Source organism: Lichenostomus cassidix, chromosome 5 (genome assembly GCF_008360975.1).
Source record: "Lichenostomus cassidix isolate B80296 chromosome 5, HeHo_3.0, whole genome shotgun sequence".
Lineage (NCBI taxonomy): Eukaryota > Metazoa > Chordata > Aves > Passeriformes > Meliphagidae > Lichenostomus > Lichenostomus cassidix.
In genome coordinates this window covers 14734900-14760623 of record NC_139486.1, presented here as the reverse complement: position 1 = coordinate 14760623, position 25724 = coordinate 14734900, and the positions used below count along the sequence as shown (strand labels likewise).

General features: G+C 39.3%; 2 protein-coding genes across 4 annotated transcripts in view; one reads left to right on the top strand and one right to left on the bottom strand.

Moving 5' to 3' along the window:
- PPP4R4 (protein phosphatase 4 regulatory subunit 4) overlaps nucleotides 1-2337 on the top strand; it is a 64659-nt gene extending 62322 nt beyond the window's left edge. For all 3 annotated transcript variants that reach the window (XM_085061487.1, XM_085061488.1, XM_085061489.1), the window contains one exon: nucleotides 1172-2337. In XM_085061487.1, the coding sequence (XP_084917613.1) occupies nucleotides 1172-1196 (25 nt within the window). In that variant the 3' untranslated portion in view covers nucleotides 1197-2337. The remainder of the gene's footprint in view (nucleotides 1-1171) is intronic.
- A 2339-nt stretch (nucleotides 2338-4676) lies between these two features.
- Nucleotides 4677-10547, bottom strand: SERPINA10 (serpin family A member 10). The gene is made up of 4 exons (XM_085061490.1): nucleotides 9750-10547; nucleotides 8521-8794; nucleotides 7668-7815; nucleotides 4677-4897 (listed from the first exon to the last, which is right to left on the bottom strand). Exons 1-4 carry the CDS (start codon nucleotides 10471-10473, stop codon nucleotides 4706-4708), a joined length of 1338 nt encoding a protein of 445 aa, XP_084917616.1. The 5' UTR covers nucleotides 10474-10547; the 3' UTR covers nucleotides 4677-4705.
- Nucleotides 10548-25724: the final 15177 nt, after the last annotated feature.

Sequence of the window (25724 nt, the reverse complement as noted above, 5' to 3'; positions counted from 1 at the left end):
AGGACAAGTGCATTTTGCAGGGATGAAGTTTCTGATTTCATATATGATAGTGCTCCAGGAATTTTTCAAAACTCAAAGTTACTTTGGTGGAGGGCTGAGGTCTATTCTTACCACATTCATGAATTCAAACATTCGGTTTGTCCCATTTCAGAAATGTTTGCCAATTATAACATTATCTTTTTGAAAATAGTATAGATGCAAAAAAAAAGTCAGTAAATCGTGATCCAGTGCTCACAAGCAGGGGACAAGAAAGTATTGTTTTAGTATAGGTGTCAGTTGCTAGATCTTGGGTAATACTTAGGCAATAGAAAATGCAAGAATTATGCTAAAAAGCACCTGTGTATCATACTGGGGGAATCACAAAAGAGACGACTACCTTCTTTAAGTACCTGATGGAATAGGAAAGAATCAGAAAGAACACTGCTTGAGTACTTTGTCTCACAAGTGGTCTTACTTAACTTGTAGAGTAGACAAGTTTTTCTGACTTCCTGTTGAAGAGTTGCCAGTTAGATCGTGAATCATCCTAGTGCAGACATTGACATAATTCATGAACAGTGTGTTCTGTTGAGCAGTCTGATCTTGTATCATTATGCTGTGTAGCTTTATTATACTCTTTTGAATGTTTTCACCTTTATGAGATTAAGTTAGATATGAGCTGTTTTCATCTTGAGTTAACATTGCTGTAATATGTGACTGATTTCAACTTGCAGTTGTTTAAAACTATCTAGAAACTTTATAGATTCATCAGTGAATATATCCACTTTAGAGAGAGCATTTCAGTATTTTGCATCTTGCCTGTGGACATACAGATATTGCCTGATTTTATTTCACTTCGAATTAAAACTTTCTTCAAGGATGTGTGGTACAGGCTTTCCATCTTGTGAAAACAGGGAGTAGATATATTGTTGCATAAAAATTAATTTTCTAATAATAAATTAGAAAATTATTTTTTATGCAACAATACATCTAAATAAATGCCAGTATTTCATAAGATGTCCACAACTGACCTTTAAGACATCCAGTTTGGTGCATGACCATGATGTGCCAATTATATGTTTAAGATACGTATCTTAAAGTAATGTCTTTCACCCAGTCATAAATTACTTAGAAAGTTAAACACAAAAGTAAATAGTTCTGCCACTGATCTGTGTGTTTCTTCTTTTGTATAAAGAAAAAACAGAAAATCAAACTCCTAGACCATCTGACAGAAAAATGAGGGAACCAGAGACTGGAGGAAGCAACGTTCTGGTGAGATAAGGTGGGAGCAGCAGATGGGACTCTCTAATGCCTGGACGGAATAAAATGCATCCTGCAATATTAAAACTTTAAAATAAACCTTTTAAATAAAATTTCAAGCTGTAAAATACATTATGATAAACAATGTAATGGTTGCAGAATTCTAACATCATAGTGAAATGACATGAAATATAACTTCAGCTATGTGCTCTTAACTGCTACAGCTAAAGATGAGATTTTGTTTTCTTCAGTTATGCCTTTGTAGTTTGAATTCTTGGATTCAGAATGCACATACCCATTATTTAATTGGCTTTTTTACAATCTTAGCAACTCTTAGCTTCTGTATTTTCAGCAAGAAATAGAAGGAATTGTTATGCATATGAAAAAGTAATCTGACAGTTTAAAGAATCTGCAAACCTAATTTAAGACCAAAGTCCAGAACTATTGATCAGTCTATAAAAAATGTAGACTTTTGAAACATTGTGCTGTGAATTTGGAATTAATGTTTTTACAAGTACTAAGTTCATAAAAATTCTGTGTAAGTTTCAAAGCAATCTAAAAGCAAATGTCTCCAGAAGATGTAAAAAAAAGTTTTATTTCATAAGTTTTGTTGTATAAATACTTATTTTAATTTTTAGTATTTCAAATTGTATTTTCACTTGAATAATTTATAATAATGAATCTAGTTTTTAATCAGCTGCTATTGCAAGCTGTCATAGTTCAGTGATGTCATTTGCATTTGTTTGTATTAATGCTAATGTTTCTATCAAAATTTATGTGGAAAAACATGCAATCATATTTTAAAAAGTTCTATTTATGCCAATACTTGAGAGAGAGATTATGAAGCTATTGTCAGCTTCTCTATTTCAAAATGGAGGCAGCATAAATATATTGATATCAGAAATATATGGTTTTTAAAATGTATTGGTGTATGATAAAGGTGATCTGGTCTGTGTATGCATATGCGTGTGTGGTACTTTTTATAATGTACAAACGTGAATGACGATTTACTCAAAATAAAACCTAGGACAATGCTGTACATGCATGTTCTTGAAAAAAAGATTCTCAGGGCATCTTTTATAATTAAAATAAATAAAAGCACTTACCTATGGAGGGTATTTATTTAAAATAGTAATAATGCTGGATGTATGCTGTCTTATGTTTCAAACAGAATGTTTCTTCGGATTTAGCACTGTCTAAATTCTTAAGCTTCCTACACCGCAGTTGGATTTAGCTGTATTCTCTGTCTTAAATCACAGGCATTGTTTGGGTTCTGTGGAAATACTTAACCTTTCAGTTTGTTCTGCAGTGTGGCATAGGGTCTAGTAAATCACAAGTTTCTTTAAAAGCTTCTTCAAGTTTTATGATGTTTAACATTCAGTATTGCTATAGATGTACAGATGATCTGGGCTGTCTCCTCCTGAGTTGTGCTTTTGATTCATTAATGCAAACAGATTCTCTCAGTTCCCCAGGGACAGCTCAATGTGCCAGCTGCAGCTGCTCCCCCGTGGGCCACAGGAGACTGCTCAGTCTGTTCTTAGTCCGACCTTTGCCAGGGACCAAACTCAGATCATCAGTAGCCAGCTGTAGAACAGGATTCAAAACCGTGTTTGCCCTTTCACTGCCTTTACTAAAGCAATGCAGAACAACCAGTAAGTTCAGAAATTTGAATCCAAGCTATTTCTCCCCGTAATAAGCATGTAATGAGTTCTGTAAACAGCCTGTCTTTTGTTTCTTCTTGGTTGTCAGTTGTCTGTAACTTTAAACTGATTAATTTATTTAAAGCTGGTAACACGTGGTCTGCTCGATAACCCTATGATGTATTAAATTCCTTCAATGTAATCTTTAAATGCTCTATTTAGACATTTTTTGAACTGGACATTTTCCTTGTGCAATACCTCTGGTGTCTTATGCATACTTTCATCAGTCCTTTACACTACAGACCTCTATCCAAGCAGACTTTTCAGGGGCCACTCACTTCTGGGCTATTTCTGTTAAACAGCACTAGTGCTTTGGAACCCTTCAGAGCATTGCTTTTACCTGCTGGTCATCTGTAGCTCTGGAATAACAGCTGAAGGTCAACTGTGCTGTGGAATTGGTTGGTTTTCATACAGACCAGGAAGGAGTGAGTCTCTTTCTGGGTAGTTTGTAGTGCAGTCTGGAGTTAGGTTAGATGCACCTTCACAGTCTAGTCAGATAGGCTATAGAGCCTGCAGCCTAAGGCCTTTTGTGAGTGGCTTACACCAGTGTCTGGGCTGTTGTGGGCAGACATCAAATGGTAACTAAGGTGATCGTTAGAGATTTACCAGCTTTATCCTATAATGTGTCTTCTGTAGCTTCTTTAGTGGATGTATCTATTCATGTGTGTTTACTGGTAGATACCTGTGAAGTTCCTTGGCAAATGAAAAGTATTCTGCTCCTTTTGGGCAGTTTTTTTGTGAATGTTGTATGAGCAAGCAGAATAACGCTGAGATCTGTTAGTTCCATAAACCTAGAAGTGGTTTTTTGCATTATTTCATACTTCATATATAGGACTCTGCTAATTAAAATCTACTAAATGTTAAGATCTTGTCATTCTGTTGGAATCACTGTTTTACTTGAACAAAGGAAATTGTATTTAGGTCACGGAAATATTTTTCTGAAACATCTTGGCAACACCTTTTAGATTTTAGGATCAACTCTGTGAAGAGGTTTATTCCACTTTTATGTAAGCATGTTTTTTTCCTACCAAAGTCTGCCTTAGTTCAGTCATAGAGTCCTGTTACATAGTTCACCCTGATATCTAGATGATACTACAGGTAGAAATTCTGGGTTTAGAAGAGGGCTAGCTTTGTGGTTTGAAATAATACCTAAGTTATTTTTCAGAATTATTTTGTTTTTAATTCAAAGAATATTTTTAAAGCACATCATGTGGTGTGAGAAAATTAGGTGCTTTGATAGTCTGCATAAACACATTGAAAGAGATCACACTCACAGTGTAGACCTCATGATAGACTCAGCACAATTTCTACAGTAATAAAATAAAGATCTCTGGACAGAGCCTATAAATTCTCTTTTAGGGCTTGACACTGCTTCTGTTTTATAACTGGCAAAATTCTGCTAACATTGAGGTCACAGCCTGCAGTGTTTGGGAATGAGCTTCCTGAATATTTTGGCATGTGAATGCCTGGGGCTTTTTATTCAGATTTTTCACGAAAATGTTAATTTTGAAAGTTCAGTTCTGTGGTTGTTGGGTTTCCTTTTAATTTCAAGGGCAGATTTTAGGAGTCACATTTTTGTCGCTTTGAGCCTTAATGAAGTTAGCTTGTTCCATGGCATGAATAAAATATTGCTAGGATGACCTAGTCTAGCTGGAGAGACAAAACATGTTTTCACATTTCATATTTCAGTGTCTTTTTATTCTAAAATAAATTAATAAAATAAAAATAAAGCCTCTTACATACCAAAGAATAGAAACTATTACCTTTATTCACATTTCTGTTGGATCAACCACCCTGCCAATGAACAGTAATGTTTTAAAAGTTTCTTCAAAAATCATGAAAATGAATGGTCGGTCCACTTTGATGACAGAAGGCGCCGCGAATGCAGTTATTTCTGACCCACTGGCTGCTGCAGCCTTAGTTCCTTCTTCATCCACTTCAATTACTGCCTTTTGGACAACCTGAAGTGCAAGGTAGAAATAAAATATGTGACAGAAATAAATACTAACATGAAGAATATTTTTCCAGGTGAAGGTGTTCAGTTCAGAAGTAGCCCTCTATTAGGGATGAAAACGAGCAGGACTAAAACGTGCAGTCTGCCTGTGTTAGACTGGTAGACCCATGTGCTGTCCCATTCAGCAGCAGAGGAGTCAGCACAGCCACTGTGCCCACAATACTCACAGTGTGGATGCCAGTGCAGGAGTCATTGCACTTTGCCACATTTCTGAGCACAGACCTCACTTAGAGATTGGAGTTTTTGCATGAAGCAGCCACTGCATTTATATAGAGTGTTCCTTTTTGACACCTAACTGCAAGGGAGAGTTTCTCAAAAGTAAGCAAGTGTGTTTTCACCAGTCACAAACACTGACTGGCTGGATATGTCATTCACAGTTGGTTTTGTGAGAGCTTAGGGAAATGCACCTATCTTGGCTTTTTCCTGTGTATATTTCTTATTCGTACATTTGGTAGCAGAGACTAAATATGTATAGCAATGAGGTACAATCCTGGAGTGGTGTGAGGATCTTCCCTTCCCGCTGAAATTGCAGCCTGGCAGAATCTGATTTTTCATTTTTTCATCTCTTCCATTTTGTTCTTTCAGCCTGCTTATATCTGAGTGCTTCCACTGTGCTTGGGTCTGTATTGGTGAACTTCTTGGTCAGCTAGTGGATTTCCAGCTCCTGAACTTATTCTAGGAATTACTTATGTGAAAACAGTTGAAGGACTTCCCCAGTGTTGAGTTTCTGCTGCATATTCTTAAATAATAAACTTGGCTTTCACAATTCACAGGGACAGGATGCTCCTCTGGCACTTCGTAGCTGATGCACATATTGCTTCTAATATCAGTTATCAGCTCCTGTTAGAGTGTGATTTTTTCATAACACAATAGAGTTAACTGCTGAGAACAAGCATGAAAGTTACATGACCAAGAGGAAGAAAAGTGCTGCAAATTGCCATTTTATTTCCCAACAGTGAAATAGTTTATACCAAACTGAAAATCATTGCAATTTTATCCATTAAATATTTATTCTTGGGATGTTACATTTTTCCAGAAAGATTGTTTTTTAAGCCACCACACTTTTGAAAACCTGTAGGTCAAGCATTACAGTTTTTGAAACTTGTATAGAAGTGTTTATTATACCACCCAATTAACTGGCTAATCTCAAAGGCTTCTGCAAGGATTTGGTGTAGGATGACTTGTAAGAGCAGCACCAGAAGAATTCTCTCTCGAAGGGTACAAATACCCAAAGGGAGGGTGCAAAGAAGGTGGAGCCAGGCTTGTCAGTGGTGCCCAGTGACAGGAGCAGAGGCAGTGGGCAGTAACTGAAACACAGAAGGTTCCCCCTGAACATCAGGAAACACATTTTTCATGTGAGGGTGAAAGCATTGGAACACGTTGCCCAGAGATGTTGTGGATTTTTCCTCTTTGGAGATATTCAAAAGCTGTCTGGACATGGTCCTCAGCAACTTGCTCTAGGTGACCCTGCTTGAGCAGAGGATTTGGACCAGGTGACCTCCAGAGGTCCCTTCCAACCTTAACCATTCTGTGATTATGGGAAGTCTTTCCTGGAGTTACTGTCCTGGATTGTCAGTGCCACACAACACTCTACAACCACAAGCAGTTGCATGCTACAATTTCCTTAAATGAGTTTATAAAGCTATGCTTTTAAATCCTGTGCCAGATTAATTTCATTTGGGGCTAGTTTATAAATTCATCTTGTTTCAGAAATTTTGTTTTTCAGATGAAAAATTGCTTTTCATCTTGTTCCACACAGTCCACAGTTGTGGGCACAAGTTTCTCTGTGTATTATGTCTTTCATCTGCTTTCTTTGACCATGCCTTTTAATTTTCTACCATCAGCAAATTGTCTTTTCTGTTGACTAGATGTTTCTTCTTCTTAAGACATCTCTGGTCAGATAGACCTGTTGCTTCTTGATATTGATGTGGTTGACAAGTCCTTGTTTTCCATTCTCTTCTGCTTCTCATTCTGCCCCTGTTTTCTATCAGTCTTCTGAAATTCATCTGTGCTCTCCCTTAAACAGTGGTACAAAATACCTCTTCCTCCTACTCTTTTTCCATGGGGCTGTGTTCCTGTCTTCTTGGCTGTTCACTGCCCTTGCCTTTACCTGTTTAAAGGTTCTTAAAAACTGTCAGCATATGAAGTGGAACATCTGTTTGGGTTGAAGTAAGACTGTGTTGTGCCAATCCTTTGCTGTGAGATTCTGTTTTTTCCATGGCATGCAGAAGGAAAAGCAGGAGTGCTTTGACTTCTTTTTCCCTCTGTTGCCTTTTTGAGATTTTCTATTTAAACTTTCTCAAGTTCTTTATTTTTTGAGAAGTATACCTTTCTCTGGACTGTGTATGAGGACTTCCCTCCTTGAATTTCCTTCCTGGTCTTTTTGCCATTTGACTGTCATTTACAATGTCTTTCTTGTTCACAGTTTTTGTGAAACTGTGCTCATTCCCTGCCAGCATTATTCCTCTTAAAGCAGAGCTTTTCTCCTGTGATGGGTTAGCTTTGGGAGGCATTGAGCACCTATGAGATGTCACTGCCCCTTACCTCTACACACCTCATAGTGGGATCTGTCCTGATATTAAGGTCTGTAGATTACATATATACCTGGCAGATGAGATACTTTGCTATTAGTGTCCCTATAAATTTATATAGCCATCTTGGCTGGGCCATTCATATACTATTATAATCCAAACAACAAATAATTACAGAAGGCTTACCTGTGAAACTGCTACATATTCGTGATCTGTCAGATGACTAAGATCTGCTGAACGTGTGAAGAGCTTTTTAATTCCAAGACCATAAAGCAGTTTCTTCATTTTGTATTTTTGCTCTAGTTTAAACTTTGGAAATGAAAGATCCATTTTACTGTTAAAAAAATAAAAGTCAAAGCAAACAGTAGGTCACTTGACAGCTGAAATGCACACTACTCAGGAATTAAGCTTTCCACAGAAAAAGAAGGGACAAAAACTGAAGAGTCTCTGCTGGCGTTTAGGTTGGCAGAAAATCATTTCTAACCTGTTGACTGCTAATGATGCTAGAAATTACTTCCTTCTCTGTATAAATACTTCCACCAGCAGTTATAGTGTCCTGATACCAGGGTGACACACTAATTTATTGACCAGTGAAAAGAATTGTCACTTCAGGAACTACGTTTCACAGATATCATTTGGGTTTACATTTTTATATTCAAATTTATCCATTACTCTGGGTTTCCCCTGATAAGAAATCTTTAATAAACGTCTAGATTTATTGTGGATTTTGTTTGGCAGTGCTAAATTTAAGGAGAGAGAAGACTATGGAAGAATATGGAAAGACTAGGTACCCTGAGAGAGAGAGAGAGACTTTTAACTGAGATGAGCCAAAGATTTGTCCCCTCAGAGTCAAAACTTTCACATGCCAGTTGGGCTGTGGAGAGGCCATTAAAAGACTTCTACTCTGTAGATACCTCATGCCACAGAGACCTTACCATGGTGAAAGGCTTAGGAAGACCAGCTAATCTCTGCTGGGCTTTGTTTCTTTGCTGCAGTAGACATCAAAGACATTAGGGCCCCATGGGTGTCAAAGCAATACCTGGTTTTCATGTTTCCAAGCCAGAATTCCACAAGCTCTGTAGTCAAATGATCTTCAATTGAAATGTAGTCTCCCTCTTTTTCTGGGATAACAATCAGCATGTGGGCATTCCCTTTGTAAGGTATCTTTATCACAGTGCATCTTAAGTTCTCATCAAAAGTTGAATTAATTTTATCTGACTTGAACATCATGGGTACCTGCACACTTCTGTATTTGTTTATGTGGAAAGTCTCAATTTCTGTGAATTTTGAATTAAATGGATAGACCCACTTGCCTGAGGAAAGAGAGAAAAAAAAATTATGTATTTGGATTTGTTCAGAAAAATGTTCTGAAAAGCTTAAAAAACTACAGGATATTTTCTGTATCTAGTTGAAGTGGTTGTCAATTGTGTCTGGGATAAGTGGATGACAATTTCAGCATATTTTATATTTATTGTATATATTTTTTTAACAGAAAAACCCAAAGTTGTCCACAAAAAAAACTTCTTCATTTGCACCGAAAGTAGAGAAATATTTTTCTAAGGTTGGTTAGTTGCCACTCAAGTTCAGAATTTGTGTTCTCTTTGCTTATTAAATGCCTGTGAGCGTCTGACTTTTAGTAACGTGTAACCTTATCTGAAATTCTCTACCAGCTGTTCAATATCCTGTATTTAATTTAATTATCCAATATTTTGGATGGGAATTCAGCAGTGCACTGACCTCTCCACAAAATGGTTGTTGCCCATCACTGGTATTTCTTTCCCTCCCCCTGAAAGGTAATATAATGGGGTACTTGGGTTCCTCTGGGAAAGATGATTCTTGATGGAAGTACAGAAATTATTTTTGTTGCAATGATTTTGTGTACTATGTTAAATCAGTCCATGATTTTATGCCCAGAATCCAGCATTCAAGACTACTGTGATTAAGGCTGTTCCATTTTAATGGATGGATGAAAATAAAACATGGTTTCTGATCATAAAGAGGGATAATTTGGAGATGGACTGAGATAGTTTGATACAGGGCTTTTTTATCTCTTTGAGACTCTATTGTATGGAAAAAAGCATAGAAGAATTGTGGTTCCCTATAATGAAAAATAATTTCCTCTTAAATAAGCTTAGTAGAAGAAAGTAAATTTAGATAGAGACAGAGAGAAAACAGGACATCTAAATTAATTTAAACTCCACCTAATTTAAGTTAGAGTCTTGATTCTTCTAATAAATAATTATTTTGCGAAATAAAAGCAGCAATTACCTTTAAAGACAACATAGTCCACAAGCACCAGTTTATTATGGCGGTCCAGCTCTTCAAAAAGCCCTGGGATTTTTCCTTTGGTCCTTTTGTTAATGTGTTGATTTATGTAAAGTTTTGCCTGGGTAAAGTTTTCAAAGTCCACTGTCAGGAATTCCATGTCAAAGTACTGCTTAGATAAATTCAGGAAAGATTCCTTGAGTGTGAAGTCTTTTTGGATAAAAGAAAGAGCACCTTGCATGAGGAGAAATTCTTCATTCGTTGTGATGTTACCTATCAGTTGTTTAAACAAAGCTGGTAAATGTTGGCGATTGACTCTGTCCTTCACAGCATGGAGGTTTAGACCTTTTACAATTTGTCTGTATGTTTCTCCTTTGGCTGCCAGCATATAGACACTCATGAGAGCTGATACAGAAAGGGGAGAGATGATTACATTGTTATCATGTGTCATTGCAATTCTTCTGTAGAGGTTAAATCCGAAATTTGCTGTCTTTTCAGTGAAGTTGTGAAGAGTGAAGTCTTCAACACCTTGGTCTTCAAAACCTTGGTCTTCAAAAGGCTTAGAGTTATTTTTGTGATGATACCACTCTTTGGAAATACTGACATTGCTATTTCTTTCCAAGAAATTATTGTCATTTTCCTCCTTTGGAAATTGAGGTTTAATACCAGCCTTGATGAATTCAAAACATATTTCACTTAAGAGAAGTATGTAGATTCCTGTTTTCATGTTGACATCCAATAATGACCTCTTTGGGTTTTTGGGTTTTTTTTCCTAGAAAAAAGGAGGGCAACACAATGACATTTTAGTTTGCTCTTCCATTACCAATGCAAAAGTTCATAGATGTAGAGAAGTGGTCTTTCTGCATCTTCAGGGTATCTACTCTAAACCTGAGACCTGGTTCCTATCTGAAAAGTCAGATTTAGATCAGTGAAAGTGAGAAGTTTCCAACATCATTAAATGAACTAGAAAAGAGATCATGATCTTCTGTTCATATCAGGAGAAGTTCACTGATTTTCCCTTGCTCACTTGTATTTCCTTTACAAAATGAAACCCAGATTTCAAGCACAATATGCAGCTCAAAGATGAAAAATGGATTTGCTAGACCTGTGTTGAAACTTCTGCTCCTGTGAAACTGATGTCATTGCTAAGCACACGAATTCTAGGCAGCACATGGTGGAAACAATATGCTTGCCTTTCATAATTTCATCTCACTTTTCATCCTTCTGCTATAGCTTGTTTATTACTACCTTCAGATAACTCTCCTGATCACATGCCATAGCATACCCTGCTCTTTTCTACCTTGCTCTCCAGCAAATGCTGAAGTTGGCTTATAAATGCCATATCCTCCTTAAAAATAGAGGCTTAAAAGTCATATGGCACAAGGATGAAGCACTTGTTTTATGCTTAAAAATACCGTACTTTACACAAGTTCTGATTTCTGAGCAAAGTTAATACTTTGTAAGGGTCTCTCATCTGGCCAACAAAATTTTTGGAGAAAACTAGGCACATCTTCCAGGACACCCCAGACAAACCTTAACATCAGACATTGATCGTATAAATTTGCAAATGAAATGCACTTTTCAGGCATAAAATGCAAACATGATTATCATCTGTCTTTCCATTAAAGCAATATATGAATTCTCTGCCATACAGCAGTGTTGAATTGCATCTTATAGAAAAATTTCCAACAGCCACAATCTTTGGAGATGCATTTTCCCATTATAAATTACACAGGTTGTTCAAACCTGCACAGATTCCTTTCAGATACCAGTGGGCAAAGGGATAAATGAGATGAAAAGATGGATTATATGGCCCATCATTAAAGTAGTAAGTGATTCAACAGTCTAAAATCACATGACAACTGTTAACTACTCCTTTTAAGTTAAGGATCTGTAACAGCAAATTACGGTCATTGTATAATTTGTGATTTGGCATATGGGAAAACTGGTTTTATCCGATTTATTCGGAGTTCAGCTGAATTTCACAGTTGGCTGATTCAGGCTGTGGGAGTTAGTCCTGAAAAGGTATGTTGATGTGAGTACTGAGACATTTGGGTGCCAAGTCACGGGTTGCTTTTGGCAGTCAGGTGGTGTGCTATTTTCTTTTGAGATAATAGGTCACGTTCTGTACTTGGTGCAACACAGATGGGCTGTCATGACTTAATCGGGAGGCAGTGAAATCCCTGAATGTTATGCCTCCTCTCAAGTGCACGGCAGACAGAGAACAGAGTAAAATGTGCAGCAATTATTTTGTGAATATTTTTTTCTTTATTTTCCTTTCCCATTAACCCTTGATTTATTTTTAGTGAGACTCTGTCTGGATTGTGCAGGACTGGAGTAGGGAAGGGGATGACTTGACTTTAGCTCCTGCCTTGCTGGTCAAGTGGTGCTTGTGATTTCTGGAGTGCTGGGATGCTCAGGGTCCCCTGGCAGGCTGAAGCAGCTCAGAGCTATTGCAGTAACTGCTGGGCATTCCTTCTGCTTATGTAGATACCCACTTCTGTGGGAAGTAACACAGGCACAGAGGTCCTGTTCCTGCCGCAATGCTGCACCTGCCCTGGCAGCAAAGAAGGAGGTTCCTTCCTCTGGGAATCATCCCTGCTTTGAAGAAGCATCCTTGGACACTGCAGAGTCAGCTCTAGCAAAGAGGCAGGGATTGGAAAATTTTGCTTTTGATCATATTCAATCACGGGGAAAGGATTTTCTGCAGCAGCAGTCCCTCCTCTGAAAGAGCGTCAGGCCTAACTGCTCGCTAGGCATTGCAGAGTGCAAGCTCTTGCTCTTCTTTTTTAGGCATAGTGCAATTCCTGAGCAGCGTTGCGTCTCTCTCTGGGAGGTCTGGGACAGTACTTGGCTCAAGTGGCCACCAGCTCCCCCCAGGAGATGTGAAGGGACTGAGAGGGCAAAGTACTGAGCTGCCTTCCAGAGGGCTCTGCCTTCCCAACACAAATTTTGTCTAAAAGGGCAGGACAAACGCAGAAGCTCTTGTTTACAGGTGTATCCCAAACCTTTCAACACTCAAGAAAAGATGCCTGCATCCTCAGGCAAACGCAGACACAAATGCTACTGGTTTGGGTGTAATGAACATCATGGAAGTAAGAACCTTGCAGTTGCACTAAGTAATCACTGCAAATCTGAGATTGCAAACACTTAAAGTTAACATTACAGCAGCTGTATCATTCACGTTTACTAACAGTAAGAAATAGAGCATGTCCTCTGGAGCTAGAAAAACAGTTCTGGGAACAATAAAATGAAATTTATGTACATTATAGACTCGTATTTTTAGACCTGAGTGAAGCTTATTGCTAATTTTAGACAACTCACTCTATGTGTAGAACAGACATTTCATTAACAAATGTGCAAGCGTTAGAGCAAAGTGAACGTTATTTCCATTTTGAGAAATATTTATTTCTAGTAGTATCAGTATCAAAGAAAGAAGTTTCTTGTGCAAGTGCCTTTTTCTTCTGAAGGCATTAGAGCAAGAGAAAAATATATTAGAAGTTGATTAAGATTTACAACCATTTAAAACATCACATCTAGAGAATCAACGATAAGTATATAAAATTACTTATATATATATATATATACACACATATATTTTTTCCTTTACAATCTAAATGCTTCATATAAGTCTTATCTTACCTATTAGGTAGCTCTTCTGTTACTTTTCTCAATCAGCTATGTTTAAAAATGAGGAGAAGATGTCTGTCCCATTTAGAAGTTTTTGAACAAATATTTGCTCTTCCAAAGACTGATAATCTGGTTTTGTCTGTTATAAATTAACTGCTTTATAAACACTGAATATTGTGCTTCCCATAAATGGCATAATAAGGGGAGGTTATATTCCAGTAAATATATTTTGTCTTTCATGAGAAACAAGAGAACAATAAATTCTTTGCATTTAGCCCTTCAGCACCCTATCAGGATGTGGCCCCACACATCCAATAGCCTATGAGAATTATTTTTCAGGCAGGCTCTGAGCTACACAGTGGTGGAAGTGGTATCCAATCCTGCTTAAATTACCCCCTTACATAAAAGAATATGTCAATATTCACTGAGACAGGGGGAGCACAAGAGAGGGAGGGAGGGAGAAGGTACAGAACATTTGTAGGGGTGTTACCAGCTCCCTTGCAATGCAATTTGGCCACCTTTGAGAGGCAAGGCCAGGGCGCCACACCCTCTTTGAAGAGCATGCCAGGTACTCGGTGACGTATCAGTCTGCCAGCGTCAGCTGCCTGATAACCACTGAGGGATGTTTCTCCCATAAAATACAAAGTGGGCCAAGCTGCCATTCCTGCAAAAGTTATACAGAGCTATGGGAGGTATTTAATAAACTTTCTGAATTTTCAGTTGGTTTTGCTTGAACAGATTTGCAGGCTGGCTTTGGGTCATCAGCATTATTAGTTGGGCAAGGCACATTCTTTAAGACAGATAGTTTATTCATCAATGTCTGTAGCATGGGCATGAGCTAAACTCTTCAGTATTTTGATTGTTGGCCTAATTTCAGATAAAACATAAACATGGAATTCCCAATCTTCCTCTCATACTCCTAAGTTACTTTCAAAAATACTCCCAAATGAAACAGGTCACTTAATTTTGATTTGGATTGTAAAAGAAAAATAATACAGTTTTAAAATATGAGATAAGCATACTAGTCTCTAATTTTCAGTTCTTTAATGAACTGTAAAAATTAAATTTTATATGCAGTTTAAATGGAATTATTGGACATTTTAGAAAGCCCATAAAGGATTAGGGCATCCAAGACTCAATGAAAAAAGGCTTTTTTTTGTTGTTGATGGGTATTGCTTCCATAAAAGGGACAAGAGTGTTTGCTTAGAAAGATTTGATTAGGAAGGGCTTAAGAGCTGAATGTAGCCCCTCCATGGTCTTACCATATTTGTATCCTCATTGCAAAGACATCTTTCTGGAGGGCAGTTGTGGGGTTTATGCACTTAAGAAGTCCGAGAGAGGGGTCACAGGCTCTAGCTACTCAAATGCTTCCTTGGTTTAAATTAATTTAAAATATTTTCCTTTAGAAGCAATCCGGATCATAATAGACCCCCAGTGCAGGCACTGTATTAAAGAACATGGGAAAATAAATGGGATTACCAAGTGAAGGCCCTGCTCTAACATCAGGCAGTCTATTTCCTAAATATGAAAAGCTCCACTGTGAATGCCCAGTGACTTCAGAACTTCTGTTCTCTGTCCAGGCGACTGGACTTTTTTTTCCTACTTCTCGGTCTGTATTTATTTATGGTTAATTCAGTTGAACTTGAAGTTCAAATGTCTTCTCATTGCATGGAGGAAATTTGCATCTGATACGGTTGAACAAAGCTGCATTACTGTGGTGTGCCTCTGAATGTGTGTGTCTTCTGGAGACTGTGGTACTGTGATTATAGCCCAAAAGAAAGTACAAGGAAAACCTGTCTGATGCACTCAGAGCCTGGCTTTTGTGCTCAGCAAAATCAGCAGTTATTTGCAATGACAGCAGCAACCAAGGCTCTTTCTCCTTGCACCAGGACCCTGATACATATGGTCGTTGCTGAAAGCTGAGTTCAGACATGCAGTATTGATGTTTAATATTCAAAAGATCAAGATTGTTTATGGATGGTACTGAAAAGAAGGGTTTGAAGAAATCTTGAAGTCTTTGAGTCTCTAGGCTAAGTATTTTCTGGACCACAAAGCCCATATCAATCCTGTTTTACCCAGAGGAAAAAGGAGGCTGTTCTGAGAGAATTGTCTTCCTGTCTAGTTATTCACTAAGTCCTTGCTAGATTTTTATGCTGGGTAACACCTTGCTGAGAGTATCCTCCCTACACTATCAGGAGTAACATATTCCTCCCACCAACTCCTATTTATATTGTCAGTTGCCCTTTGGATTCAACAGAGCTTTCTGAGCAGTAGAACTCCACACAGCATATGGGTAACACTCTGCCAAACTATATATGTTCATAGAGTGATTTACTGGGACAGGATTGCCAGTGTGGCTCTGGCAGAATTGCACTATTCCACCATTTAGGACAAAACAACCTCCTTGACCAGAACAAGCAAGGCCAATACACGTACACTGCTGCCCAGCTGCATCTCTGCTGGGAGCTTGTGCTGGGAGCACCGTGCTGAGGCTGGGCAACAGGCAACTGATAGGCCAGCATTTGAGCTAAAGACTGCCTGTTCTCTAATAGACAGCTGTTTTTGGATGCATATGTAACTGTGAAAAACTTGGCAGTGATTATGCAGTCCAGGTTCTCACCAATCTGTTTGACAAAGCCCTGTGACTTGAGTACCTGGGAGTAAACACTGCAGAGGCAGGTTTAGCTGCTTGTTCCATATAGCCGGAAAGTTTCTGTTATAAGACCCTTTCATCCTTTTGCAGTTCTTGTGGAGCTGGCAATGATGCCTTAACCAGGCTTACCTGAAACACAGGCCAAAGTTAGGAGGCTAAAAAGCAAACAAATTTATTACAGGCCTTTAGGTACATTTAGGGCAGACAGAGCCTACTTGCCCAAAATGGACACTGAGTAGTGAGATGTAATGTTTTGTCTAAAATGCTGGGAACAGAGGTTTTTAGCACTTTATGAAGCCTAGAACTACACACCAAAGCCATAGATACATGAATAATAGAATCTAAAAATTCTTAAGGCATCAGCAACACCTCTATTTCAGTGGCTGCTTTTCCTCTTAATTTCCTCTGTCTGTTTTAGGAAACCTTCTGTGACCATGAAGCAACCAGTCATCCTAACATTGGGGGTTTTTGGGCTTAAGTTCCCTTATGATTCCTCCTCATTATGTTCTCCTTGGAACAGCCATAGTGCTTGTGTAAGTAATGCCTCTGTTCCACATGCCATGACCCATTTTAGCAGTTTGTAACTCAACCATAGCTAAAATTCAAAGTGGGCTATGAGATATGATGAGCATGATTGTGCTACTGAGAGCAGGTTCCAGGAAGGAGACGGGTGGTTTAATTAATTGTGTCTGTACCAGCTTGCCAGTAAGAGATTTTTTGGAACTGAGTTTCTTGCCTTGCTCAAACAGGGTAGTAACCAAACAGATATATTTCACTCAATGCCCTGCAACTTTCTGTCCCCAGCTAGTGGCTACCCATTTGGTTTCTCGAGGGCCGACACAGTCTATTTACACCTGTCTTGAGGGGTCTAGATGAAATCAGTCAGAAATACTGACCATACTGGAGTCTGATGAGAAGGATAAAGGTAAAATGTGCCAGTTTAGGAAAATACTTAGGCTGAATGTGATCTAATCTCTTCCATGTTTCTTAGACTAAACAAAATGTGAGGAGTAGTGCAGGGGATGATTTTCAGGCATCTGTAGTTCCTCTGAAGTCTCACTGTGAAATTACTCATAACACATAAACTAACATGCTCCAACAGTTATAAAACAGCTCTTTATACAGTCTCCTGAACATACTTAGTTTGTCAACAAGCTGATTTATCAAGGTGACTGCTGCTTCTCCACCCTAAGAATGCACAATATAATTGAAATTATCAGGATGCAAATGTGGCTCCAGGCCTACACTGTTTACAAGCTTGACCCCTTTTGTACAACTATGGCACTGTTCATGTGACAGGATTCCTCTAGTGAAAGCATCTTTGGAAGGTACCTATTCCTGCATCTCACTGCAGTGGGAAGGCTGTGTTAGTGTACAAGGGGGACAAAGCAGTAAAGCCATAGTATCTCATAAATAGGGCTGAAGTATCTCCATTGTACTTTCAACTTCACAGTCAAGTGCTGTCTTACTGTCCTCAGGCACACAAAAAAGTATAATTGTCTGTTAATAAGACATCTTACTGTGGAATGCTTTATAGGAAATGCAAAAATGATGAAACACTGTAACAGGGTGTCCAGAGAAGTACTATCAATTTTCAATGAGGTGAAACAATCATACATTATGTCTGATGGAAGCGGCATGAACCTTGGTTTTTTTCCAGGGGATGGAGTAAGTGACTTTTTAAAGTTCCTGGCTTTGTTTTCTGTGATTTTCTGACTTGTAGCAATGAAAAATTTTAGTTCACAATAATTAATTTATCCTCCATTTTTACCCTCAAGTATTGAAGAGCTGTAGCAGGGGCTGGCTGGTGTTTGCTGAGTCCCCATGGAGCCAGCAGGTGTCATCAGAACCTTTGGTTCTCAGATGGGAAGAAGGATAATTTTGTGTGTTTGGACAGCTGCCCTTCTCTGTGCCTTACTAAGTTTGTGTCATGAGACAGGACTTAAGCAGGCAAGAGACACAAACATAAAAAAATGGCACTGGTAGATATTTCTTTTCTCTAGGGAGGGCATCTCAAAGTTTCTCCAGTAGATGTGAAATGTAAGTGCATTTCTATTTTAAATTCCTGGAAAAAAATTCAATTTGAAAGGCAGGAATTACAAAGTTTGCAAGAGATTGGTATATCTAAGGGGATAAAACCTTTGTTAGAGCACCTTCAAAATGGCAGAAAATTTTACAATCAATGACCTCTGATGACCTGAACTTGCAATATGATATATTTTCCCACTATTTCTTATCCAAATTCCATGTTTACATACATTGCGCATGCATCTCCTTACTGCTATGATAATCAATCTGAGTTCCTGGGACTTGCAGTGTTTGACTGTCTGACCTGAAGCAATTACCTGATGTAATGAAATCTCTGCCCTTTGGCCTCTGTAACAGACATGCAAAAGGTGCCCTTCAGCACTTGTCAAATGTGCTAAGGGATACTGAGTACCAAATGAGTGCAAGTTAGTGCTACTGCACTGTCCAGAGTGGCTGGCAAAGAGCTCTGCTTTGTGGGGTTGGGTATTTGTGTTTCTTTGGGGTTTTTCCATTTGAACAGAAATATCAATGCAGTAACCTGCTGCAGGCTCTTCCTCTTGGAGGCTGCATGGGGTGGATACTCAATAAAGTGTATATCAACCTGGCTGTGCTCTCATGGAGTATTTAAGCAGGAATTAGTTTTCATACAGGACTTGGTGTCTTTGTTTAAGCAACTTCAGCACTTTACACTGTGTGTTCTTCCATGAGACATGTCTGTGTCTGTCTGGTTCTACTCATTTCTACATGCTGGTCTGTGACCAGGCTCTTCCTGAGGTTTTCGAAGACAGTATTTGTGTTGTGATCTATGTATCTATGTATCTACCTGAAAAGGTAAAAGAAAAGTGGAGAAGCAAGGGCAGATAAACAAATCTTTAAGACATTAATATTTTCTTCAAATAACATGTGAAGCTCTTATATGGCAACAAAACAGTTCTTGTGAATTTGAGTTAAAAGGATAATAAATTACATGCTGCTACAAACAAGGGGCAGCCATAGTGACCAGTCTCAAAGGTAAGGCCAGAGACATTGCACACTTGTGTCTATCACTCAGTTGTATATATAATATTAATATTCCAGAAAAAGACATGTTAAACTAAAAATCTACAACTTGAACATCTGTAACTAATATTTCTATTGTTTCTTTCCCATAAGGAAAATTGTTTAGACAGTGAAATAATTAAGTGGACAGCAACCTCTGTCTATGAGCTGTATAGGGCTCAAATATGGCTTTCTGTATGTTTCATAAGAATATTGTATTTAATATGTGGGCAGTGCCAGATGTGAGGTGTTAATTTTTCACTTCCTTGATTTAGGCGATAATGTCACTTAGCAACCTTACTCATCTTTGAAATGGAACTTCTTAAGGATGCACATACATTGCTAGTGAGAATATAATTTATATTGGAAAAATAAATGGGAAATGGAGCAAATGCATGAACCTCTTGCAGTCCTGATGGAAACCAGGTGCTAAGTGTAAAGCTCTTTTGAGAGGTATCTTTTAGGCCACTACAGGATTTAGTTGCTCTTCCCAGTTCCTGGGAAATGCCATCCAATTCTGAACTTTGAGTCAGTGAATTTTCAGCTTGGATTTTTTGAGATTTAGGTTATATTTTCTCTGTCTTATTCTCTCTCTCTCTCTCTCTCTCTCCTTCTCTCAATTGCATTTTATATATTTTGAAAGTATTTTTTTTTTGTATCCACTGTGACAAAATGATAAAGGTCTGAAACATACCAAATTCATGAAGCTGAATGACCTGATCCTGGATAGACACTTTTAGAGCCTGTACTGTGGGAGGAAGTGATGAGCTCATCTTTGCCAGACATCAGATAATCCATATCAGAGAAGTTATGGAAACCAGGTTTCACTGACTCTGCAGGCCAGATAACTCTTTGCATGTACCAAAAAAATACATTTGCTTTCAAATATTTATTTTCATGCTGGTAAATTAATTCCATCAATGTGTCACAGGTAGATGAAACCTTAATATTCACTTCTGGATAACAAAGAGTAGTGAGATATGTTCATGATGTTCATGGATATAAGTATCCATTCCCACAGGGTGATAGGACAGCTGGAAGGAGGAGAGAAGAAAAGGATTACAATCAAGGTTGCAGAAAGCTGAGAGTTTACTGAACAGAGTTCAGAAAAAGTAACCTTGTAGGCACTCAAAACCTGGCCCAAGGTTCCATCAGTCCATGAAACATAACTGGTCATTCGAGATCTGTTCCTTGGCTAGCAACAGCATTTTCCCATGTGGTTGACATGGACAGTGCAGGCTCTCAGTGAACTCTCTGGTTCACTTGGAGTAGAAAGTTGTGTTCCCACAGGATGTGGACCATGGATCAGCTCAAAGCAATTTCACTGTCAGGACCCCAGTGGAGATTCAGCTGTAGGTTAGTCTTGCTTTTCTGTGCTACAGCCATAACTACAATATCAGCGCTGTTCTCTATGCCTTTTCTTGGAAAGATTCCCAACCTCCTCCAGTCAGGATTTTGTGCCAAACTGAAGCATTTAAAAGCCTATAATACACTGTATTATATATTCCTTTAAAGAGAGTGGTATCTCCAGTGTGGGAGCAGCCTGACTTCAGACACTTCCTGGGGCTGTGGCCAGATCAGAATAAGTGACTGAACACATCCAAGACATCCTTCTTACCTCCCAGAAGGCCTCATCTAGCATCTTCACTTGTCCCTTCTTAGTCATTTTTGATTGAAAGCACCTATTTTGCTCCCTATATAATGAAACAATTTTTGGATCCCACTGAAGTTGTTCTATAGTAAATGATAGTAACCTTGGTCAGCATGTGATTACAGAATGAAGATGAGATTTCTGCATCGTATAATTTGCTTTTGATGGAGGTATTCATTTTTCTTTTTGGCATTGTAATGAGCATGGAAGCATTGGCATTGACAGGAGGTTTAAATTACAAGCCACCACCCATTCTTCTTCAGTGAGCAGTGGTGTCTTCAAGTTCCAGTCACTGTCCTTCTAAAGGACAGCCAGTCCTGTGGTGAGACTTCTTGTCAGCCAACATTTCTGTTCAGTAGAAGATAAGCGTAGGGTGAATTTGATATTTCAGCTACATTTTATTGAGCAAGTGGCTATATTTAACAAGACTTTGCTCTCTCTGACCCACAAGCAAACAAGTGCTCTTGTGAACATGCAGTGCAGTAATAGCACAGAATTGAGGACTCTATCAAGAGACTAGTAGAGAACAGACTTTAGTTTCTAGCATCATGGTTCATACACTTGCCATCCAAATCTGTGTCTTCAGCTTGATCATAGTTATCTTACAGTTTGGGCATGATATAGCTGCAGTATGAGTTGGAAGATCTATGCTTGGACACAAAAATGTTCCCATTCTAAAGGAAGAATATAGTTATTGCATCTACTTTGATACTTGTGGGAGGTCAGACCCAATGATAATCCACCCTGCCTGTACTCCCTGTAGGTTGGTCTGCCAAACATCTTTGCTTTGAACATGCGTCAGACCTCCTGTCTCAACTCCTTCTTAGACTTGTGTACGAGTAATGTGGATCATGTGTGACACTGTGCTCAGATGCTTAGCCTCCTGCTATTGTGTACCAGATCAACCTGCTCCTCCCAGGTAATGTGTTATATGATGGGCTGCAGCAGGTCAGGAGCACTAAAAAGAATTACAAAAATAGAGAACTGATGCTTTTCATATGAAGAAAGAAACCTGTAAGATACAGGCTATTGCAATAATAAGGGGAGGAAAACTACCAGTCCTGTCAGTGTGGATATGTTTTATTGTTATATCAGTAAATTTTAATGGACGTAGGGCTGTTTGCCTGAGGAAATAATGCAGTGGAACGGTGATGGGAAAGTGTTACTATCCTAAATCCTTGTGTGGACTTTCATTCCAGCATGAGTGACTTCTTGGGTGAGGGTAAACTGTTAAACTCCTCAGCAGGTGACAGAAAAAAGATTTCTTATGTCTGAACAAAAGTATCTGTACAGAAAATTTTCAATCTAGAATTGCATTATTTTAAACCAATCCTTTAGATCACAGAAGAACCTTGTTTTTTTGTGCATCTAGTGTAACGAAAGATTGAATGATTCAACACACTCCTGAATATAACTTTTGGAAATTGATTTAACTCTTTCTGCCTTTTCGACCAAAATTCAACGTGGGAAGCCTTGCAAAACTCACAGCTTCCACTGCTAGCTAGCACCACAGGAGTATGTCTGTTGTCCCCCTTTGCCTGTGTGACTCCCATACTTAGCTGGCTTACAGAGCAGCTCTTACTCCCAGACCTGCCATGGTGTGCTGGGTTTTGAGTTCTCACTGGGAGCTGGGCCAGTGGGAGACTCCCTATAGCAGCAGTTAACCAATACAGCTGTGCCTGTAGCAATGCAGCTCATGCTGCTCAGGGGAAGTGGCATAAACAGTCTCCATATGAGACAGTTGTATAATGACATAACTCCGTTACTCCACTGAGCAGGCTGTGGGTTTAACTGCCCTTGCTCAGGCAAGGACTGTTCTAGTAATTAATTATGCACATGCTTTAGTTTATGTTGGTAACAGCGTGTCTAGTTCAAGGAGATGTGATAGATGTAGGTGTTGAGGCAAGTCCACAGCACGACCCTCAAAGCCTGCAAGCAAATAAGCTCTAACAAATGAGGTTGCAAAAGCAAAAGTTGAAGCCAGGCTAGAAATTTTGTCCTAAGCACGCATGAAATGCAAATGCCTCATCTTTTTTTCAGTTCTGCTGGAAAGAAAAATGAGCTGTGCAATGGAGTCTTTGCCCAGAGTTTTATCTCCTAGTTTAAAATCAAGCAAGAGGGAGAGGGGGGTGGAAGAACAATGCAAAGTCAGCATGCTCACTGCAATGCAAACATGAGCGTTATCTTAAATTTGCCCTGAGAGAGCAGAAAACAAAGGTATAACTAGCAAAGCATTTTCTCATAGAACCTCCTCTGTGCACTGAGTGTGCCTTAGCCACCATCTCCTTTACAGTAATTTGGTTTAATTATACTAACAATGGTTAACACTTTGATGTCCCCAAACCATACACTAAAGATCAGTGTGTGTCAGTGTGTGCAAATGTATCTGTATGTGTAAGATGCATCTGTAGGAAACAAATTGGTCACTGAGCAGAGCTAAGAGCCAGGACTTAAGCACACAGGTGCAGAGCTGGAAGGACCTGGGCTGTGTCCCTTTGCCCATTAGTCAGGGTTTGCTTAGGAATGGTGGCAAATTGCAGTCACCCTGAGAGCAGATCTTGGGAAAGAATCTGAGAAGGCAGCATGCCTTGGTGGAGCACAGCCCACCTAGGGAGTCCTCCTGGCATGTCAAACAATACCATCACTGCTCAATTGTGTGGGAAAACAGCCAGGAGAGAGCAGAGTCCTAAACCCCACTGTTCCTCGTGTCATCTCTACAGTGATGCATTTGAGCTGGGGAGAAATCTGTATTATAAAGTGCTGTCATCACAGTTTCCCAGTAATCTCAAAAATGTCCAGATTTTGTGCTAGCTTGATGTGTGGTATTGTTCACTTCCCTAGCTGCATGGCTGTGAGGCTCATCTCTTGATGCACTTCAGGAGCAGTGGAGATATGCTCTGGGTTGGTAAATATTACCTGCATTGGTTGCAATACATGGTAGGCAGAGCTAAGCCCAAACAAAATACACTGGCTATCTTCAAGTGTCTATTCTTGATTCCGTAGTGATAAAGTGATCTCAGCTGTCATATCCTAAAATTTGTGGATTTTGCTCATACCATGTTAAAAGGGGTATTTGGAAGTTGGTATTTCTTTCTGCTGGGGAGATCATGCCTACAGATATGACTTACACTCCTGACTTCAGACTTCCAGCTTCATGGAAGTCTCTCCTTTCCCCTGCTGTCCCTGTCTGTGCTACCCAGGGAAGGACAGCACACTCAGGGACACCTGACGGATGACACTTTGTGGTCAGTGGCTCTCTGCGTAGCAGTGAGGCTGAGACCTGAAACCCCAAGGCTCTTTCCACCTGAACTCCTGTTAATCATCAGCCCTCCCTGCAGGGATATCCATGTTTTCTCTGCCCAAGTGGCCTCACACGTGGCCTCACACTCAGCCCCAGTGCTGCCAGTGTCTATGGGCAGAAGCAGAGTGAGATGATCTCCTGTGCTAACCAAGGAGGCTGAGATTTTTCACAGGCAGCAGCTTAAACACACCCTTTGTTTCTTGAACTTTGCATTTATATTTTACTAAAGCCTGGAATTATTAGGAAGTTTTTCTTCTGTGACCAAAGGACACCAACTTGACAAAGAAAAATGCATACAAAATCTGCCTGTTTGTGAAGACTGCTGAGTTAGCCAGGTTTCCCTGGCTGATGCCATTGGGCTCCATGGGATGGCATCACCCTCACTGCCCAGCATGACAGGCTGAGCTCATTTCCCCTGCAAAGCCACTCCAGAAGTGTGTCTTTTCCCCATGACTGTATTTGGAACTCAGGATATATTTTGAGAATAACGAAAATTAAATCCTTCAAGTAATAAAATATAATAAATAAAATAAAATATAAAATAAATCTTCCAAGCTTTTGTTAAATTTTTAAGTGTTATACAATTATTAAGTCATGCTAGACTTTTACCTGCAGCCCAACATGCTAAATTAGTTAAACAGTTTTTTCTTGTGCTTTGAAGCCAGCTATTTCAACACAGCAGGTAGTCTGATAATCTCTCAGCTGCACCATTTACCAGGCAAATAGCGTCTCTGTGCAAAAAAACACAGCCAACCCCGGGATATAAAACAATGGATAGAACTAGATCAAGCTGTAATATGAGTGCTTCAAATTATACTCAGATTGCCTAGGGAGTGATGACAAACACAATTAGATTCTCATGCTTGTCCCCTACAGCCAATAACCTGCACAACCACATTCACATGGGGCCTGCAACAAGCTGTCCCTAAAAGTGCTGGCTGTTTTTATTGCCCCAACACCAACAACACTGTATGTTTCAGCATCAGTTCTGGTCTGATGCTGGGCATTGTGATGCATGTGGATTAGCACACAGGGGTTTTGCCACAGCAACTTCTGTGTTGCTGTCACAGGACAGACAGTCATTCAGAGCTGTGAAGGTTTGTTTTAAGATAATTTTTCCATTTAACCATGAAGAAAACAACCTACTAGAGTTTTTAGCTGTGGTTTCATCTCATTTCAGTGAGCTGCTCTCCTTTGTCGGTGAGTAGAGGCATGCTGATGCCTTCCACTAATCTGTAGCTGACTGGCTCAGCTACTGAAGATAAGACAGAATAAATAATGATGAAATCTTATTTCCTATAGCTACCCAGGGGAAAAAGAAAAAACGTGCTTTTGGTCAAGTTGCTAAACATCTAGTAACTGAATAACAGAGTATCAGTATATCAGATAAGATAAGGAGGCACAGGAAAAGGTGTCCTGATGCCTGTTGTACTGCTTTCTTTGGTTTCTGGACTAATAAAGCAGTTTGAAATTCTGTCTGTGGGACAGATCTCAACAGAGCTCTGGGCCTGTTATCCCCAGAGCAGTCACCCAAAAAGTCCCTGGGCTGCGATCACAGCCTACTGCCTGGGGCTGTCCCCTTGCCCCTCTGTGATGTGGCCCTTTGCCAGCCTTCCTCATGGTCTTTGTTGCCCAATTGTGGGAAAGAGCTGAATGTCCTGTGGCCCCACACACAGC

What these genes read in the sequence shown, in the direction of transcription:
- SERPINA10 (XM_085061490.1), bottom strand. Translation starts at nt 10,473, where the DNA reads ATGAAAACAGGAATCTACATACTTCTCTTAAGTGAAATATGTTTTGAA. An exon ending in CTTGGAAACATGAAAACCAG is followed by an intron (nt 7,816 to 8,520) that starts GTATTGCTTTGA and finishes TTTTTTTAACAG; the next exon opens with TAAAATGGATCTTTCATTTC. An exon ending in AATATGTAGCAGTTTCACAG is followed by an intron (nt 4,898 to 7,667) that starts GTAAGCCTTCTG and finishes CTTGCACTTCAG; the next exon opens with GTTGTCCAAAAGGCAGTAAT.